This window comes from Danio rerio, chromosome 10, assembly GCF_049306965.1.
Source record: "Danio rerio strain Tuebingen ecotype United States chromosome 10, GRCz12tu, whole genome shotgun sequence".
Classification (NCBI taxonomy): Eukaryota; Metazoa; Chordata; class Actinopteri; order Cypriniformes; family Danionidae; genus Danio; species Danio rerio.
In genome coordinates, this window is record NC_133185.1 from 8,721,002 (window position 1) to 8,743,143 (window position 22,142).

The window sequence follows — 22,142 nt, forward strand, 5'->3', positions numbered from 1 at the left end:
GTCGATCTTAGTGGGTTTCTTTTAAACACAACAAATTTAATCTTAAATGAGCATAAACAGTTTGGAAAGTAATGCTTTCATTATAGATTTGTGCATTTTTTAATTGACACCTCTGTTATTTAATCTAATCAAACAAAAAATATAAATAATAGATTCATTCGCTGCTCTTTAATCAGAATGTTTCAATTATGCAGTGAAGAAAAGGTTAATGAGATTTGATAACTCGATTCAATTTCTTTATAATAGAAATTTATTTTAACCACTTAAACTCTGCTGCTATTTGGGGATTTCCGCCTGGATTTTGCCTACCCAAATTTAAAACCTTCTCAAATCCACATAAAGAGGTGTAAATGCAAAAATTTGGTATCATTTTTAAGAAAACCCTTTGAATTTTCATAAAACACTATTGAAAGTGTTTAAAATAACTGTATATGTCGTCTGTGTTATAATAAACACCTAAAGAAGAGGCGCTTTTTGTATTTTTTTTTATGAAATCAATTTTGAAAGTGTACCTTTTAGGTTCTGTGTGGTCTAGCATGCTGTAATTAATGTTGGTGGTTCCTGCACATGTCTGTTATCATAGGAAAAAAAGAAAAATGTCTCTACCATAATCTATGCAAAAGTTATTCCATTCCAACTGATGAGAGGTGCTGTACAAGCCACAGGGAGCGATCCTTGTTTTCATATTTCACTATTCTTTTGTTTGATCAAACATAATTCACTGTGTTTGGACCACATTAGACATATAAAAGGATTACTTATGCACATCACCTCAAAAACAGAGGAGAATGGCCCCGAAGGGCACAGCATAAGGTAAGAGATGACAGCTGTCTGTGCTATCTAGGCCTGCTTATTGATCATGAATGTATTGTTTTCACTTCTGCGCCATGGAAACACGGCGATTCATTCGGCAACTGATTGGCATATGAATATAACTCAGTAAAAAGAATGCTAGAACTGTATGAGCACCGGCAAGAGCTTTCATTTGAGCTATAACTTGATTTCTTCATATAAAAAAATATAAAAATGAACCAATGTAAAATACCTAGCTCGGGTATCCAAAATACTGTGTATTTTAGTGTAAATAGCTTTTATACAGTAGGATAAAAACCAAAGTGATGCATATGTGCATAAAATATAGATTCTACACTTTCAAACGACACCACTTACGGGGGTCTGGTGCAACGCTAGCCCTTTAAATCTGAAAGCGAAAGTTGATGACGTCACGGGTCCGCAGAGTTTAAGTGGTTAATTAGCGAAACTTTAATTTTTCTTGCAGCTTTTTCTAATGTACATGTATGCTATTCTATCCTTTGTAAATAAAAATAATAAAAACATTACTGTTTTAACTGTTTATTTACAATGAAACAGCTCTAGATGAACAGATTTAGTAATTCAGGGAATTTTCCCCCTTATTTTCACATCCCAATGTTGACAAGTATGACTTAAAGCAGCAATCACCAAATCCGCACAATTTAGATCAAAGCCAATAAGTGACAGTTTCAAAGATTTCTTCATGCTACGAGAGACTTATTTCATATTTGATAAACATGGGCACAATATGTCCCCTTTAAGTTGTGAACAAAAGTAAAAATAAAATGAATTCAGTAAAAATGTCTACATAGAATTATATATTTTACTGTAACAAAAATGTGAAAATAACTTGAAAAAGACTTGAACAACACATTCTTTAAAGCTCCTCAGAGATATCTAGTACCTGAATTTGGGGTAAAGGCGGAAACAGAAGCCCTCTCGAACACGTCCTGCTCTCCCCTGCCTCTGGAGGGCGCTGGCTTTACTCACAAACATCTCCACCAGAGAGCTCATCTGGCTGCTTTCATGATACCTGAAACACAAGACAAACATTTAGAACCCCTAGATCACACACAGACAGAACCACATGTTTTATGCCGTGGCTCACCGATTTTCTTTGGTTCTTCCGGTGTCGATGACAAAAACCACATCAGGAATGGTGACACCAGTCTCAGCGATGTTCGTAGACAGTACAATCTTCGAGTAAATTTGAAAATGTGTTATATAATAACTAGACAGTACAGAAATAGTGCAGTATGTATGGAGCACTAATATACTGCAGTACCTTCCTCACACCAGCAGGAGGCACTGTAAATGCTGAAGACTGGTCTTGAGATGACAGCGAGGAATGAAGGGCGACCAGCTTGTATCTACAAGAAATAAAAAACACACACACACACACATTCTGTGTGAATATCCACTAAAACAGACACCATTGCTACTGTTCCAATCAGAGTTGAGGAATGGCAGAAATTCAGATATTGTATCGGTTCAATCACGACAAACTATTTTTTTTTTTACATTTATTGTATTACAGAATGATGCATTTGGTACACATTATTTACAATAATAATCATTAGATTATTTACAATGGTGCCAATAAAGAATGAAAAAAGATAAACAATAAAAATGTAGGAGATATTAACGGCTTATCTGATCTGAGGAGAGATATATAATAGTGAAGAAATTGAGTGAAGAGGGCGAAATAATAAAATAATAGCAAATTAGAGATTTAATAGATTATACATATTAAAGGTCGTACAAATTGAATATGCAAGTAATTAATTTTTTAAACTCTTGTATAAATGCTATAGGGGCGAAGCAGTGGCGCAGCAGGTAGTGCTGTCACCTCACAGCAAGAAGGTCGCTGGGTTGCTGGTTCGAGCCTCGGCTCAGTTGGCGTTTCTGTGTGGAGTTTGCAGGTTCTCCCTGCATTCGCGTGGGTTTCCTCCGGGTGCTCCGGTTTCCCCCACAGTCCAAAGACATGCGGTATAGGTGAATTGGGTAGGCTAAATTGTCCGTAGTGTATGTGAGTGTATATGATTTTTTGTGTGATTGTGTGAGTGGATGTTTCCCAGAGATGGGTTGCGGCTGGAAGGGCATCCACTGCATAAAAAACTTGCTGGATAAGTTGGCGGTTCATTCCGCTGTGGCGACCCCGGATTAATAAAGGGACTAAGCCAACAAGAAAATGAATAAATGCTATAAATACTGGTTTGCAATTTGAAAATTTACATTTATGAATTTAGAATCTGCATAAAAAAATAATAAATTTGTATATATAAAAAACAAGAATAATTATTTTTGGACTCACAGAAAAGTTCTGTGAAGTAATATTTGAGAGAAAGAAAATAACATCTTGACAAAATCGGAACACCTAGTTGCATGGCCAAAATAAGAGAGTTCAGTGTCATTCTGACAAAAGGAGCAATTTGTATCAAAGTTATGTATCATATTATAAAGTTTTATATGTATTTATTATAAGGTTATGTAATAATTTTAAATATATTTACATTATTAGTAAGGAAAAACTTTTGGTGTATGGACAATCACAACAAACTAAACTGTATAGACTAGAGATGCGCGGATGGGCTATTATTTCATCCGCAACCGCATGACAAAATTCATCATCCGTCCGCCATCCATCCGCAGTAACATTTTTGACCAATTTTTAAAACCGCACCCACCCGCCATCTGCTGATTGGGCTCTTTATTTGAATGGCTTATTCCTTTTTTTTATTAAATGAATGTTTCTTTATTGATCATTATAGAATGACTTTAATGTAGACATGCAATTAATCCAAACGTGCAAGTCATTAATTGACGACGCTTTGAAGTTACGCTAAAGATACGAGGAAGTGTCTTTTCACTTGGTTCGATTCCTCGGTCCTTCAGTCTTTTTGCGTCCTTCCCTCGTAACGTTATCCCGGTGGGGTGGAAACACGAGGAAAGAAAGCAAGGAAAGGAAACGAGGATGCACAAATAAGAAATGAGAAGCACCCGAGCTCTCAGAATATCAGCAGTAAACTCCGTCTCCAATCGGCGCACAGGGACAAAAATAAATAAATAGCCTAAATTAAACGCACTGTACTGTACAACTTTTTTTTTTATTGTAGCCTAATAGAAAACGCATTGACGCATCATTTCAACATGCTGCTATTTAGCCTACTACTAAATGCCTATTTCACTTAATTTTTTAGTAAATAGATAGAATAATAAGTCATTTACATTATAGCCTAATAATGTTTACATTTGTAGTTGTCCATAGCAACCCCAAAAACGTACCTGCTTGCCTTGCACATCTAATTAATGGGCACAGTTTTTCGACTATTTTTTATTTTTTGCTGTGGATGTTATTGATCTGAAATCGGAAACAACACAGTTCTGCGACACAGATGAACCTTTATTGATATCTCTATCAGACAATACCTATTTTATATGCCAAAAGAAACAACAGGCAGTAAAAAAAAATATTAACATAAATATCTTAATGTAGGCATAGGCTATAGTCGCATGCTTTGGCAAACAGTTGAAATTTTTTTAATAAAAACGTCCTATCGTGCCTAAGCCTTGTAGGCTCAGTCACCCCCACAATTAGAAATTAAATTAGAAAAATAGATATGCCATCCCTCTTTGAGCGAACCTGACCAGGCTAAAGTGCATGTATGACAAGTGCCCCAATAACCATGGACTTAGGATCATCCCCATTCCCCTCAAACTTGAAGCATAACGAAATAGGCTACTACGCCATTAAATTTGCGACAAAGAAATTCTGGCAAAATAACCTTAGCCTCGGAACGTCAAAGCGAGGCCAACATCTCTAGAATAGAATAGGCTAAACCAATATGAACGTAAAATTATCAGCTGACCGAACTCAAAAGTTTATATTGAACATATGTGTAGCCTAAATAACATAGGCTAATTGGTTTAATATGCCTGACTTTAGGTCTAGTTTGATTTTTTCTTGGCACAATGCAGGAATAAAATAGCATCTGTGTCAGTATTCAGACGGGAGCGCCTGCATAGCCACTGCGCCCTGCTGCACTGAAGGAGCGCTCGCTCGCAGCACTTGTTGCTAAAATGCATAGAATTCTCTTGGAAAGGTGCTGTAGTCGGGGGAATGCCTGGCCTTATTTCTCCCAAAAGGAAAGTAGATTTTCCTCTGCTGATCCGTCTATACCAGAGGTTTTCAAAGTGTGAGGCGCGCCTCCCCTGGGGGGCGCCAGAGCATGTCAGGGGAGGCGTGGGAAAAATATTATATAATAAAAATATAATTATTAAGGTTAATTATTATATGTATTTTTTATTATATTTAAACGTTTTAATTAAACAAAGCTTAAAAAATAATACGTCAAAAATAAAAAAACCTTTTTTACCTAGAAGGCCATAGCTGTGAATTCGTTTCTGTTTGGCAAGCCCGCCAATACAGGTATATGCCTGCTAATACAATGGATCGGTTTCTGAGACCCCCCCGATTCAAAGCCTTCAAGTTCAGGGCTTAAACCCAAAAGATGACGATATGAATATGATGGTCAGTATTTGAGTTTAGGATTTACGTGGACAGGACCAGCTGATGAACCACAACCTTTATGTATGGTTTGTCAATATATTTTGGCTAAAGACAGCATGAGACCCGCTAAACTTCAACTGTTTTGACTGGGATGGACAGTTCTTGGATCTGTTCTATTCATATTGAACAATCATCCTATTTTTAAAAACGGTATATTAAAATACTTATTACTCTGTAAATAATTGCACTTTCATGCAAATGATGATAAAAGTGAGTTAACAGTCTGACATCTGTCTGTGTCTTATATATACTGTGTGTATATATATATATATATATATATATATATATATATATATATATATATATATATATATATATATATGTGTGTGTGTGTGTGTGTGTGTGTGTGTGTGTGTGTGTGTGTGTGTGTGTGTGTGTGTGTGTGTGTGCGTGCGTGTTTGGGAGGAGGGGGGCGCCAATAGATAAGTTGTGTCATAAGGGAGGCCCACTGTCTTAGACTTTGAAAAACCCTGGTCTATACAGAAGTTTGTAGAGGAATACTTCTGTACACTTCATCCAGAATTAGTGTATCCGATTCCTCCTCCCATTCTGTGAAGTCAGTAGGCTTTTTCGTTGGTGCGCCAGCTATGAATATAAAAACAGTACAACCGCCCGCCACCCGCCCGAATTTAATTAAAATATTATTTTTTCGTAACGTCATCCGCCCGATCCGCGGTTTATCCGCGGAGTCCGCGGCTATAACCGCCAACCGCGCATCTCTAGTATAGACCCTTTTCACAATGTCACTTAACCTTAACCTTCCCCTATCGGCAACGCAGTGTATTTTTAGTTCTGGATTATCTTTGAATGAATATATATATATATATATATATATATATATATATATATATATATATATATATATATATATATACACACACACACATACACAAAATGATATTTGGGCTGGAGATACCTGTCCTTTGAGCTGAACCTCTTGTCAGTGCTCAGTAAATCATGCAGCTGCTGAATATGAGCCAAGCCTGGGAGAAAGACCAAAACTGCACCATCCACAGCATTAAACTGAGGTGATTTATCTGAGGATAAAAAAGAACAGAGTGTTTCATTTAAAAATACTGAGGACAGCTTAATAGCCATTAAGAAAAAAGTGAGTACTGCTTGCTTTAGCAAATTAATATAATAATAATAATACAGTACTATGATATACATTTCTACAGATATAATATAATAAAAAATAATATAATATAATATAATATGATGTAATATAATATAATAATATATCTCAGCTGACCACTTCTAATTGAATCAGTAAAATGCAAGTCATAGCAGGTGGAAACAGGATCTATAAGTGCTGATCTCTGTGCATATGCCACAGTAGGTGTAGGATATTTTACCCAGGTATGCAAGCAGGTCTAATATCAGATCCATGTTAATCTTATTGGGGTTCATGTACTGTAGGATGTGTCGCGTGCGGCTGCTGAAGTGATCCAGCTCAGGGCCCAGATCCCAGCCTGAAGCAGAGTCCCGCACAATCAGCTCCTGTAGACAACACAACCAACAATAACCAAACAATTCTTGCCAACAATAACAGAATGGTATTATAACCCCTGACTAACCTACAAATGACCAAGTTTGACTTCATTTTTCAACTGAAAGAGGAACAATTAAAGTGGAATCAATTTCAGGGACATTTGTATAGTTGATGGAAGTGTAACTTTATTTTAATTTATTTTAAAGTATTTTTTAAAATAAAGAAAATCATATGCTAATGCTACCTACAGCAACTGAATTAATTGATTATATGTGTCATAGCTATATGAGCTGTATATTTTTAATATATATTTTTGTAGAGTTTGATAAATACTACTACTACTATTTATAAATACTTAATACCGAAATACTTAATTTCATATATATATAGGCTATTTTCTGAGAATTTAGTATGCACGCATTTTTGCTTTCGGCAAATAAGCAATTGGTAATATTAGCAATTAAGTATGCAATTTGTATGACTATATATTTACTTACACTTAAAGTATATTTAATATACTATACTAATGGCTTTTATGATTACTTTTACGCATCTTAGCAAAATTTTTTATTTGTTGTCATCTACATCACTGGATCTCAAAGTGGAGGTCGAGACTCCTTGGGGTGTTGCAGAACAGTGACAGAGGGTCGCTTGGTGATTTAAACAAGTCAAATAAATTTTACTATTAGAATTACAACATTTTAACCATAACTCATATTTTAATAGCAATAAACAACAACATGCAAAGCCATCAGCCCTTAAATATATATATATATATATAGTTTTTTTTAAGGGATCGGTGTGTTTATATTAACAACACAGCAATAGCTTGAGTTGCAGCACATTGATTTTATAGCACCTGGTTAAACTTTCTGACACCTTTATGGCAATCGATTACAATAATAAATATAGCTGCAAGCAGCAATTAAGGGGCCAAGCACTTTTGGCCAAAAGGTGGCGCTGCTCCAGAAGTTTTTGAGTACTTTCAGGGCATGGGGTTGAAGATGCATACCATGTTTTGTAATGATATGTGAATATGTTGGTAAAATATAGCATTTTTGGCCAAAAATCGAAATGGGCGACGCCCAAAATGGCTGACCTGTGAAAATCAGACATCATTCGACTCGACGTGCTCTGCCAGATGTAATGAGACCAGTTTTATGAGTTTCGGACGAACGGTTGAGACGTTATAAGCCAAAAAAGCAAGTTTTTTGTATCTCTGGACCACTAGGGGGCAGTATGCCGAAACTCCGCGTATAACCTCAGACCCTAGTTGTCATAACACGTACCTAGTTTGGTGTGAATCGGTAAATGCGTTACGGAGATATCGCCTCAAGTCCATTTTCGCAAGTTCTACGTTAAATTTGATTGCAAGTTAAACAAAAACGGTTGGTCAAATCAACTTGAATTCCATAACTTTTGGTTGGCATGGTCTGTAGATCATGTGATTACATTTTGGTGACAATCGGAGAAACGGCCTAGGATGAGTTTAATCAAATAGGTTTTTCAAAAAATGTAAAATAGCGCAATAAAATTCATGACGGAAAATGACGTCATAGGGTGCGTTTAAATCGAACTGAGCTAAGGAATCAGACGAAAAAAGAATTTTGATTGTAGCCCATTCGGTTCAAAAGTTATCATGATAAACATACGTGAAAGTTTGGACAAGTGGTGGCGCTAGAGAGTTTGATTTTCAGACTTCATATTTGGTCTGATTAATGTTAATACTGTCCTCTATCATTGTGCCAAATTATACAACTTTCCTGCATACGCCTATATGGGCTGCCATTCAAATCCTGCGGAAGAAACGGAAGAAGAAGAAGAATAATAGGAACGCTAACGGATCCAATAGGTGCCTACGCACATACGATGCTTGGCCCCTAAATACAGGCCACAAGAGATTAGGATGATCTCTGATTGGCGGTCTTCAAAATTAAACCAAGAATACCCTTGTGTCCACCAGTCGCTCTAGTTGAGGTTAATATTAAATTAAATTACATGACTATAAAAATGATATGGTTGTTAGACTGTTGCACTTTTTTGTAATATGTCAATATGTTCGTGTTTATATGGGTCTATTGTTGTGTGCGCAACATTTGCCTATTTAAAACCACCTAAAAGGAATTTTGCGAGTCACTGGCATAGTGATGTTAGGGGTCGCGGGCTGAATAGTAATATCGAAATAACATGATAATAAGAACACAAAACTAATTGTGTAACTAAATGTAAACCATGGTCTACTGCTAGTGTTCTGTCCCAACCTGGTGCTGAACTGTCTTTCCTCCTTTCTGTGTGATGCCGATGTTGACTTCCTCTTCCTCCTCCACAAACTTCTGACTGTACTCAGAGTCCTGCTCCAGAACGTAGCCCGTCTCCTCCACGATGTCCTCCAGATGAAACACCTACAACCCCAGCACTGCATTACTTCAGTGCAAACTCATCAAAACAATGGTGTTTAGCACATGTGCCATGTATAATCTTGCCTCCACAGGGAAGGTTCTGCCAGGTATGGAGACCACGGGACAGCGGTTGAAGTAGTTGGCAAACTTCTGACAGTCAACTGTAGCGCTCATCAAGATCAGACGCAGGTCAGCACGTTTATGAACCACTTCTTTTAGTATAGTGAGGAGGAAGTCTGACTGTACGCTGCGCTCGTGAACCTGAAATAATCAGATTTTGAGTTACATGGTTTATTTGTATAAATATATCTACGTTAAGATTAAAACTATAGGGCAATTTACAAACACATGATTTTTTTTTTCTTAATGGTTCAAAATGTAAAGGAATTTAATGTTATTCATGGCTATATCATGCTAATAGACCAGCGTTTTACAAAATAACCAACAAAAACAAAGATGGTGATCAAAATTAGAGAAAAGCAATGCCTGTTAAATATAAACTTTACTAGGCTTCAGGAAATCTGCAGCCACAGGACAACAATGTAGTGTTTTCTTAGCCATATCTCTGTCAGCACAGATTTTCCGGAGATTTTCAATCAGGTTTGGTTCAGGACTCTGGGCTGCCATTTTATTATTTCTATGTTTTCAGCTATGAGGTACTATTTTCCTGTTTTGCTGTGTTATGGGGCTCATTTTCCTGCATAAAACGTTCTGGCTGCTTGAGTGTTGGACTCAAGCAAAGGACAACATGTTGCCAAAGGAGCTTCTGATATTGCATTTACTTCGCTATAAGAGACTCTATAAGAGAGACTGTTGTGTAAAATGTGCTTGCTTCACCTCTATACAACTCACTTATTTACTATTCACTGACATCTTTACACACTCCAGTTTAAATCTTTCCCTAGATTACCAGTTCAATATGGTTTATCCAGGTAATTAAGGAAAATTACCACCTGGTGGCAGAAAAACAAGTGAGAGGTTTCTAAAAATGTTCTCTAATTCTGATCAGTGCTCTTTGTTGCTTTTGATTAATTTAACTTTTTATCTTGGTCCATTTTAAACAGTTTTAGGAAATGTGAGGGATGTTCTCTCTGTGTGTGCAGCGTATGTGCACAAGACCTCATCCACGATGATATGTGTGAGGGAGTTGAGGTGCCGGTCCTGCTGGAGTTTGCGCAGCAGGACTCCAGTGGTGCAATACAGCAGTCGTGTGGCTTCACTTGAGCGGTTCTCCATACGGATCTGGTATCCACACAGGGAATTCTGTAATGCAGACAGTTTATTATATTACCACTAATGTGTCTGAGTAAGCAGCTCCCATAATACACCTTTAATTAAGGCCACAGGATTATTTGACACATCGAGTTCTTATGCTATTTTGAAGAAATGTAAAACATTTCAACAAATGATTGGTAACACTTCAGTTTAGGTCACAATTCATGCTTTTATCTACTGGCTTATTACCTGCCAATTATTAAGATATTAACAGTTCATTAGTAGTTATTGGCCCTACTTTATATTAAGTGTCCTTAACTACTATGTAGTTACATCAAAAAATAAATACAATGTACTTACTGTGTTTATAATGTATTTGAGAACACTTGTGGTGCTTTTGAGTTGGGACAGAGGTTGGGTTATGGACAGATTTGGTGGCATGGGTAGGTTTAAGGGTGGGTTAAGGTGTAAGGGATGGTCAACAGTGTATTTACAAATGTAATTACAAAAGTTAATTACAGATGTAATTACATACATGTATTTAATCAAGCATTAGTACACAGTAAATACATGTATTTACACAATAAGTACACTGTAACAAACTATTAATTCCTTTGTAAGTACATATTAGTTAAGGTCACTTAATATAAAGTGGGACCAGTTTAATCTTATTGTACGCAAAACCTAAACCTAAGTTCTACCATACTAACTACTAATAAACAGCTAATTAGTGGTTTATTAAGCTAGTAGTGTTAAATAACGGTTTGTTAATACTGTGAATTGGGAGCTAAACAATAAACCACCTCACTTACAGACACACATTAAAGCAAAACTTAATAAATTAGCAACTTATTGTTACCTTATGGCAAGAATAGATGTTTAAAAACCTACTAGATAATAATAACTCAACAAGAGAAGATACAAAAAAAAAAATCAATAAAAGTAAAACATTAAAAACATTAGATCTGATTTTCAGTTTGATATTTGATGAATAACTTAAATATTCTTTACAGGGAGACATTTTTATAAACATCCCTCAAAGTGCTCTTAATATTGAAATCCTGTCCAACAGTCTTTACTATTTCACATTCGAATAACATATGTTTTATGGTTAGGACAGTGGTTGCATGTTGGTGGTACATCATTCTTCAATAATCACAAACCTAGAGTTACCAATTCGACATCTAGTATAAGCAGTTTGGTCAGGCCTGGTCTCAAAAGATATGTTTAGATTTTTCTCTTGCAGTTTATTTTTTGACCATAGTTCCCATTCTGCATGCCATTATTTGTATATACACAAATTAATTGTTGGTTTTAGATCGGCGGGATTTTTTAATCCGTTGAATCACCTTGAAGTATTAAATAACCTTTATGAGTTTGCTTTTTCTGTTGAATATGCAAAATATTTTGAGGAATGTTAGGGAAGTCAATGGCTACCATTTTCCAACATAAATTTGTGCTCAACAAAAGAAAGAATCTCAGGTTTGGAACAAGTCGATAAATGTTGACAATTTTTATTTTTTGGGGTGAAACTGTACCTTTACGACTTTAAGACAAGAAATTAAAGGCATTAAATTGGTACATTCAACCTGTTATTTAACCTTTAGGTTTAAATGGCCTGTTTTAAATCTGGTTTCATCAATTATTAACAATTTACAGGACACAAATTCAAATAACCATTGGAAAAACTGAGGGTTACTGAGGGGAAAAGTGCTACTGAAGGTTATTCTTAGAGTCTACTAGAACAGTGGTTCTCAAACTTTTTTCATCAAGTACCACCTCAGCAAAAACATTGTCTCTCCAAGTACCACCAAAATGAGCAGTGTTGAAATACAGTAGCGTAGTAGGCCCAGTAAAGCAGCTACAACTCTGCAAAGTTAAAAAAATGCGGCGCATTACCTCAGAAATATAGGCTATTTGTCATATTGGCATATTATATACAACATTTTTGATAAATTTTAAAATGTGTGTAGCATGTACATGACATATTTCATTCCTCCGAGTACCACTAGAAGGAAGCCTGCGTACCACTAGTGGTACACGTACCACAGTTTGAGAACCACTGCACTAGAAGCTGCGACTGTAGAACCAGAAGCTATGACCCTTTTTTTTCTTTTTAATTGTGACACAGTTCCTAGAGAAACACAGTATTTAATCAGAAAACTTTTTTTAATTAGGATGTGGCTTGTTTTTTTCTACCATGAGCTGATTGGATGTAGTAAAGCAGGCAATTTATTCAGAAAGATCGAGAAAAGGGTTTCGGGAGAGTCATTACAACCTAACAGACACCTCCTTCTCACCATTTCAGTTTGCTGTCATAGCACTGTCAAGACTGACAGTTGGAGGGGCATGTTTATGTATGTTAACCACACCCAATACCTCAGACAGACGTAATATGAAAATTTAACTGAAACCTAACACAGAGTGCATTTTCAGATTTAAATTTTACACTGTAAGATCAAACTATTTATTTTTCTTAATGACATACAGTGCTGAATTCACTACAAAACTAGCAATGTGAGCTAAGAAAATCAAAATGGTTACTTCTGACTTCCTGTATACTTTAAACATTTATTACGGTAAAGTTGGAATGAAATCTAAAGGTACAGTACTCTTAACTTTATATGTATATAGTAGTCAGTGGTGGTTCTAGACCAGAGTGACTGGAGGGGCCAGACAGGGGCCACTTGTACTTTTAGGGGGCACACTTTAACATACATCACAAACTACTTAAACAATTATTCAAAGTCTTTTTCTTTTTGCAGACTTCATGAACAAGCTAATTAAATAACTTAAACTCAAAATAATTTTTCTTGTTAATTTATTTGACAAGCAACTTTGTATTGAAGTAGGATATCACATTTCTAATATTCCAGTACATTATGGCACATTTTTGCACCTGTAAACTTTCCTGTAATCTTTTTTTTGCTCTCTCATTAATTTAAAATAATGCTTTTCAAGTGATCTTTAACAAACCAAGGACATTTTCACAGTATTTCCTTTAAAACAAAAATAATTCTTCTGGAGTCATAATTAGTCCAATTTCTTATTTCCAGTTTCTTATTAGATTATTTCTAGAATAAAATCTGTTTTTGATAAAAAATATATTTTAATGTATTATTAGCCTTCCTAATAGATAATTACTGTAGGCCTATATTTTTTGATTGTCTACACAACAAACCAGTCATACGATAACTTGACTAATTATTCTAACTTTCCTAGTTATCATAACCAAGTTAAGTCTTTAATTGACACTTTAATCTGAATCGATTAAAGGGACTTTGTCTGAATACAACTATCTTGCAAAATTAGGGTAAAATATTATGCACTCACTATCACCATGGGAAAGAGAAAAAAGCAGTAAAGAGAAATAAGTCAAACTGTTATGTTTAAAAATGTGTTGTAAAAAATCATGTGTTTGAAGACTCGTGCTTTATGTCACTACTGAAAACAAAAACGAATGAAGGCAAAACTAAAACGAGTTAAATATTATTTTTACATAAACGTAACTGAGAACTTAATTTTATCAATATGTTACAACTATTCTACCTATTTTGCCAACTGTTTGTAAATTCAAGACTGCATTTCCTAATGTAAAATTATATACACTCAATTTCTGATCAATAATAGCCTCTGCATAACCGAGGACTTCCTATATTAAAAGTTTTAAAATTGCTATTGAAAACAAAAGTCTAATATAATCAACAGTGGGCATTTTGATTATGTTTTTTCACAACATGAACATGACTGAAGTTGAGTCTTTTTTTAACCCATGTCAATTTGGGGTTAACGTATGACGAATGTGGGAAACTGATGTGCACAGCACCGTCACCGACAGAGAGAGCGAGTGTGCGTGAAAGCAGAGTAAGCGAGAGTGAGTGCGCGCCACACCGAGAGTGTGCAAGAGAGGGCTCTGTCATATCTTCAAAGTCTGGCACCGATGGCTGGTTTCGCTTCTCCGTGGCATTTTGACATAAAAATACACGTCCAAATTTAGGGGGGGGGGCCAGAGGAGGGGCCAAGCTTGTTGACACGGGGGCACCGGCCCCCCTAGAACCTCCACTGATAGTAGTGCTTGTTATAAAATGTATCAGCGCACTTCATTATCTTGAAAAATTTATTTTCCTTCAGAACCTTTAACCAAATATCATAACCCTCTCTTCAAAACACCTTTTATTCACCTCTGGTCACATGAAATTCCTTTAAGGAGGGGCTTTCAGGGGGGTGTTTCTCATTTCTGCTCTGCCATTGGTCAATTCTTTCTTTTTTTTGTTAGCAACACCCATCTTTTAAAGGGCCATGAAACCCCCTCGTTTCAGCAGGGTGTTTTCACACCTCTACTTTGGAAAAAGTCAGAAAAGTGGGCGTGTCCAGCTCTGTTTAGGGGGGAGTGTCGTAGGAGGAAAAGTGGGATGGTGTGGGAGTGTCTATTTGGGCACGCGCGAGTTTCCGAGTCAAAATACACACACAAACACAAACACACACACACACACACACACACACACACACACACACACACACACACACACACACACACACACACACACACACACACACACACACACAGTAGAAAGTGATGGTGTTTAACCTACATGGACATCTGTAGTCGAATTATTTGCCAAATTATTAAATGGTGGATTTTAACTGCAGTTTGGCTCTTTCATTCAGGGAATTCATTCATGCCCCTCGCGACAAACGAGATATTTGATTTGAGGAACTGCTTTAAGCGTGTATTTTTCATGCAATGTTTTATACCGCACGGCGAATGAGAGAAAAAAAAAAAACCTCCGCATTTTCCGGAAGCTTAGATGCACACGGCAGGTAGCGTCAGAAAGCCGCGTGTGTTATTCCAGTCACAAAATGCGGTAAAAACCCTACACAAGGTTAAAGTTTGGTTGTGGTTTGAACTCGGTGCAATAGTTAACTTAGTTCGATACGAACAAACTGAATAAACAAAGAGCACTGGTCGCTCACTTACCAAATCTGTAGAGACAGGACAATCAACAGCAACTAGAGCCGCGTCTTTATTAAGAGAAGACTAAAGCGAATCCGGATCTCAGCGTTTGCAGATGAGAACAGCTCTCAGGTAAACAATAATCCTTCTTAGATACGTAAGTTATTGTTGTCGAGCGTCGCGTACACTGTTAATCCACACATGAGTCTGAGCTCTGACAGAGAGAAAATGAAAACGAAACTTAACGGCAGTAAACTATAAAATCAACACTTCACGCTTGTTTTGCCAACACAACGTGGCGTCTCTGTCGTCTAAACACTGTGACAGTAATGAATATTAATGAAGTTGCACAATAGAGCGGGCTGATTGGTTTGAACCAAGCCTTACTCATGCATTAATGCATCACACTGTAAGACGTAATAAGAATCACTCTGGCACAGACGCCCAGTCTGCACGCTGGAATACACGCTATTATGTCATGACCGTGACGCAGCTTCAAAAATTCGTTTCAAACCGGAAGTACGAATTTGCTTGAAATAACGCAAAAACAACCAATTTACACTTTTTAGTGAAATATAGGTGTCCTAATAGTGTTTTTAGCAGTGTGGGACACATATACCCTTTAGCAATCCAATCAGTTCCCAAAGAACAAAATCATGCATCGCCCGACATTATTTTCTCATTTCATGATGATGTATGCTATGGTAGATGAAAAACTGACAATGTTACCTTCCTTTCCATTCTAATAGTAAAATTAAATTTGACCCTGTGGCAGCTCTAGAGTTAAAAGCAGGTCATGTATTTTAAGAAATCTCCCAGAGATCTCACCATGCTTCCTGGTCCGTCCTCACTGCCCAGCTCCTGTGACACCCTGCAGGCCAGACTCATGGCAGAAATCCTCCTGGGCTGCGTCACCACCACACTGCAGGGCTGAGCGGTGTCTCCAGCAGCCAGCAGCTCCTCAAGAATGAACTGAGGGATCTGTGTGCTCTTCCCACTGCCGGTTTCTCCAGCGATCACCAGCACACGGTGGTGCCGCAGAGCCTCCAGCACCTGCTCACGATGCTGGAAAACCGGCAGCTGTTTCCTTTCATCCAGTAACCTGCGAGCCAGAGGAGAAGCCTGCAGTTTGAGGAGCAGCCTCCGGGATGCTTCCTCCACCACGAGGCCCGCTGGTCCACCTGATGCAGCTCCGCACTGGGGCTCTTGCTCCTCCTGAGTGTCCAGGTTCTCCCAGGAGTCTTCTGGTTCCGCGTCCTGGAGCAGTTTCTGTGGTTCTGGCTGCGATTGGAGGCTCTGCTGCTGTTTGAGGCGAGTGAGCAGACGTGAGATGAACTGGTCTCGGGGTTTGTTGATGGCCAAAAGAGTTTGTTCCTCTTCTTTTTGTTCGCCGTCTCGCCACTCGAGCCACACGTCGCGGTAAGTGGGAGGTAGAAGCTGATGAACGGACTAATGGAAGTCAAAGGAGAGATGGAATTAGTGTAATGAAATGCACAACAATAATGCATGTAGCAAACTCATTTTCTGCAATGTGACGAAATGCTTATAAGAACTGAATAGCTTGTTTTCTTAACGTTAGAGAGGTAACGTCTAGACAGGATACAGCTGCGGATACGCACATCAAAATAGCATCATTTTGGTTACACTGTAAAACAATAATTCATGTTTTACAGTAGTGTGACGGTTGAGGTTAGGGTTAGGGTAGGGCTAGACAATAATAAAATACAATTTATTGGGTAATTTTATAAATAATTCTCATCAACTTCCGGCAGTAACCATATCTGATCAAGCAACAACCAACTAGAAGGGCTATTGCATTATGCTGGAAACAAATGGAAGCTCCATCCATAGAGTGATGACTGTGGATAAAAGAGATATTGAACTGTATAGGACTGATATCGCCAAAAGCAAGCAGAAGGACTTTGACCATCTTTGGGAACCCAATCCTGTATGAATTTTATGTAAACTGCTTGTTTGTAAACATGGATTTTTATTTTATTATTATTTCAATTATTGTTTCAATTCATTATTTAGACTCTATTTTTTATTAGTTATGTCATTTGAATGTGTCTATGTGTGTATGTATATGTGTATATATACAGTTGAAGTGAGAATTATTTCCCCCCCTTTTTCTTTTTTAAATATTTCGCAAATGATGTTTAACAGAGCAAAGAAATTTTCACAGTATGTCTGATAATATTGTTTCTTCTGGAGAAAGTCTTATTTGTTTTATTTCGGCTAAAATAAAAGCAGTTTTTTTTTTTTTTAAACACCATTTTAGGGACAAAATTATTAGCCCCTTTAAGCTATTTTTTGATAGTCAACAGAACAAACCATCATTATAGAATAACTTGCTAAATTACTATATCCTGCATAGTTAACCTAATTAACCTAGTCTTTAAATGTCACTTTAAGCTGTATAAAAGTGTCTTGAAAAATATCTAGTCAAATATTATGTACTGTCATCATGGCAAAGATAAAATAAATCAGTTGTTAGAAATGAGTTATTAAAACTATTATGTTTAAAAATGTGCTAAAAAATCTTCTCCGTTAAAAAAATTGAGGAAAAAATAAAAAGAGGGCTAATAATTCAGGGGGGATAATAATTCTGACTTCAACTGTACATATATAAGAAAGATGTGGATTTATGTGCTGCTTTGTGTTTTGTAGGCTGCATTGTTATTGTAAGCCTAGTTCAATAAATATATTTGGTAAAAAACAATGATCACAATAAATAAAATTAAAAAAACGAATAGATATTTGGTTGAATTCTGAAGCATTTTATGCTCTGTTAAAGTGTTAATTGTTCTAGGAGTCGGATGATTTTGTTGGAAGTTCAAAACACGCATATTAAAAATGTCAAATATTTATAAAGTCCCAATTTGAAAAGCTGGAATTATTATTTTTTTTTAGACATTATAGATTTTTTTTTTTGGTAAGAGCGAACTATCTCTATAGAGTGGCATGATATTAAATACTCTTTTTTAAATTGAATTGCTCAAATAATTGTTTATTTTTATTCACGCTTGGTTTTACAAGTAAAACAAACCCCTTTCATTAACCAAAATGTCAAGGGTTTCATGTCAAAGTATTCTGTAGTTATGTGCTTGATGAGTACTGTAAGGGGGTAGACTGTACCAATGTTGGTGAAAGGGGGAGAATGTATCAAAGGTGAGGACCATAAAAATTACAGAGTTTTCAGGGAGAAATAGGAAAACTATGAAAATGTTGGCAGGTCCATACTGGCCACTAGTGGGCACTACTGCACACATGAACATCACCTTTATACTATACAACTACAGGTTAACTAAGAACTTCAACAGTTAAAAGCTATTATTAATAATAATAATAATAATAATAATAATAATAATAATAATACATTTTATTTAAAGGTGTGTTTCTGGCAACTTAGGACACCGAACAATAAAACAAGACCAATAAAACAACAAGAGAAATAATAAAAAAATACACAGCAATGGTGCAGATAAAATTAATGAATTAAGTATTAAAAGCCTTCTTAAATAAGTGGGTTTTAAGTCTTGATCTGAATAGTGTGAGGGAGTCAGTGTTTCTGATGGCAGGTGGTAGTGAATTCCAAAGCTGGGGAGCAGAGCGGCTGAATGCTCTGTTGCCCATAGACGATAGACGAGCAGAGGGAATAGACAAGTGAAGCGGGGAAGATCGCAGGGTGCGAGAGGGAACAGAAATGTGGATGAGGGCAGACAAATATGGAGGGGCGAGATTGTGGGTGGCTTTGGATGTTAATAGCAAAATTTTAAAATCAATTCGAAAATGAACTGGTAATGAAGCTGCTGCAGGACAGGGGTGATGTATTAGTTACTAGTTAATTAGTTAAAGTTATTACTAACTAAAAAGTTAAGGTAACTAATAACCTTAACCTTTTTGATTTCGATAGTAATGCAATAACGTGCATCTTTTGTAAAACTGTAACACTAATTTAACAATAATTATTGCGAAAAGAGCTATACAAATACACATGAAATGAATAATCTCCACATATACTTTACTAAAGAAGATATCAGCTATGGTCAGCTCTCACCGCATGAGGATAACAATGATATTAAAGGATAAATGGACATAAAGAGAATAAAAAACACTTGTTGCAATATCTGGATTATTTCTGTTCTTCAAGTTATCCTGGGTATTCTATAAGCATTAAAGTATAGTTACAATGCAATGCTAATTGATCTAGCTTTTATCACTTTAAAAAGCATGACGTCTTCTTCATTCTGTGATATTAAACAATGTCTGGTCACAATTTTAATTTTTTTTTATTTTAAACACTCGTCTGGTGGAACGAGGTGAATTTAGAGTATGTCAGTAAATTGGTGTTTGTAAACCAGCTTAAACACGCAAAACTATTGCACTTGTAACGTTACCACCAATAATAAATAATGTCACAGACCAATTAAAGATTTTATTGTTACTACGATAAGTCATTTTTTAATGGTGTGGATATTTTTATTGGTATATTGCAAACTATAAAATATCTCTGCACTGTTGGTTACTTGTTGGGCCCTTTGAAGAACCTACTGTATAAATGCAGATTATACAAAGTGTGTCTATATACAGTATACATTTTATTCTAATAAAATGAGCACATATACAAGATACAAGTACAGATAAATACACTCAACTATTTGTATATTTTGTGAATGTCCTGTATTAAAACTCACCTGTCCTTTGACTAGGTTATAAAGTGCTAGCGTGGCTCCTAAATGCTGGGCCTGCATGCCGTCTTCAGTCAGGATAGTGGGACAAACCTCCAAAACATCAGTAGGCCTCTGAATACGAACCCTGAGATGAATGACACATATCCCGACCCTGTTAATCAATTCAGTGCACAATCACAGTAGATGCCATCCAGTTTAAGACAACATACTTGCATTTCCAATATCTCCCGGCTGCAACCTTGTTGAAGGACGGCGGAGGGCTCTTCGGGAGGTTCTTCCTGCACCAGTCAATCAGAAACTGTTTCGGTGATTTGCCAGTCCAGCTTCTTGATGTGTAGTCAAAGTTACGGATGTCTTTGGGCTCCTTTTTCTTTTTCTCCGCCACAGCATCTAATATGACATATCAGATATATACACCAAATACATAGTGGGGGAAAGAAGTATTCAACACATCACCATTTTTCTTAGAGAACATATTTCTAAAGGTACTGTTAACTTTAAATTTCCAATAAATGTTGATAACAACCAAATAAATCCATATATGCAATGAAAACAAAACAAATTAGTTTACAAATAAAGTTATGTGTAATAAAATGAAATGACACTGGAAAAAAGTGTTGAACACATAAAGAAAGGAAGGTGTAGAAAGACAGTGAAAGCCCAGACAGTAGCTGAAATCTCTCAGTAGTTCTTCAGCAACCTTCTGCCCTTTGTCATTGTGAATGAATATTAGCTGCTTCATTCCAACATCTACATTAGCAGGAGGATGAAGATGAAACCAGGGTGGACATTTCAGCAAAACACAGCCAAGGAAACTCAAATATTTCAGAGATAGAAAATCAACTTAAATCCAATATAAAATAAATACACGATAAAGATGAGATTTAATAGAAAAAACCCCACAAAACCATCAAGATTTTTTCACACTGTTAAAGTCCATGACAAAAAAATAAAAAATCAAAATTGCACCCGAGCAACCGTGACTTCATTCTTCAGACGTTAGACTGAAGCAGCAAATATTAATTTACACTGATGAAGGGCAGAGGGTTGCTGAAGAACTACTGAGAAATTTCAGCTGCTGTCTGGGCTTTCACTGCCTTTTTACGCCTCCCTTTCTTCATGTGTTTGATACTTTTTTCCTGTGTCATTTTATTTTATTACAAAAACTTCATTTGTACACTAATTAGATTTGTTTTCTTTTCATATATGGATTTTTTTGGTTGTTGAAAATGTCAAGTCAACGGCACCTTTAGAAATATGTTTTCTGAGAAAAATGGTGGTGTGTTGAATACTTATTTCTGCAACTGTATATCATTAAATATAAATATAATGATATAAAATAAACAAAATACCATAAGATAAAAATAACACAAAGTAACAAACTATAAAATAAAATCAAACAAATCACACAATAGTGTAAAATAAGATAAATATCAAATAATATCAAATAAATAAAACTAAACAATATAACAGCATTAACAAAACTAAATTAAATAACATAAAATAAAAGAATAAAAAAATAAAACAACAACCATATTATTAAATAAAACATTCTAAAATATAATATAAACAATATAAAGTTACAAAATAAATTTAAATAAAACTAAATTCATGAAAAAAAATACAAGATAAATTAATATTAAATAAAATATTAGAAAATACAAAAATACATAAAAACTTTAAAATCTTAAATATTACATTAAAATAGGAAAAAATATAATATAAGAAAAATATTTTAAAAAAAAACAATAAAACTAACACACAATAGCAACATAATACATTAGCAAATTAACATATCCAACAAACAAAATAAAATAAACATTTCTGACTTTTTTCTGCTGGTGCTGCTTCAGCTTGCTCAAAGAGGTTAAAGTTGAGTTCCTCCTTGCCATCAGTGACCACAGCTGCTTTCTTTTCTTCTTTAGGTGTATCTTTAACTTTTATTGCCGTGTTAAACACTGGATGAGACTCCAAAGTCTTCATTTCTATATAACAAACAATAAGA

General features: G+C 35.9%; 1 protein-coding gene across 2 annotated transcripts in view; it reads right to left on the reverse strand.

Moving 5' to 3' along the window:
- Positions 1 to 22,142, reverse strand: part of dhx29 (DEAH (Asp-Glu-Ala-His) box polypeptide 29) — a 42,590-nt gene that overhangs the window by 13,646 nt on the left and 6,802 nt on the right. For both annotated transcript variants that reach the window (XR_012386103.1, XM_692841.10), the window contains exons 8-19: positions 21,967 to 22,122; positions 20,347 to 20,527; positions 20,141 to 20,261; positions 16,272 to 16,892; positions 10,394 to 10,537; positions 9,359 to 9,535; positions 9,137 to 9,277; positions 6,739 to 6,883; positions 6,300 to 6,420; positions 2,099 to 2,183; positions 1,922 to 2,010; positions 1,718 to 1,846 (exon numbers count right to left, since the gene is read on the reverse strand). Coding sequence is in view for 1 of the 2 variants with exons in the window: in XM_692841.10 (XP_697933.6) it covers positions 1,718 to 1,846; positions 1,922 to 2,010; positions 2,099 to 2,183; positions 6,300 to 6,420; positions 6,739 to 6,883; positions 9,137 to 9,277; positions 9,359 to 9,535; positions 10,394 to 10,537; positions 16,272 to 16,892; positions 20,141 to 20,261; positions 20,347 to 20,527; positions 21,967 to 22,122 (2,110 nt within the window). In the remaining variant the exon portion in view is untranslated. The remainder of the gene's footprint in view (positions 1 to 1,717; positions 1,847 to 1,921; positions 2,011 to 2,098; positions 2,184 to 6,299; positions 6,421 to 6,738; positions 6,884 to 9,136; positions 9,278 to 9,358; positions 9,536 to 10,393; positions 10,538 to 16,271; positions 16,893 to 20,140; positions 20,262 to 20,346; positions 20,528 to 21,966; positions 22,123 to 22,142) is intronic.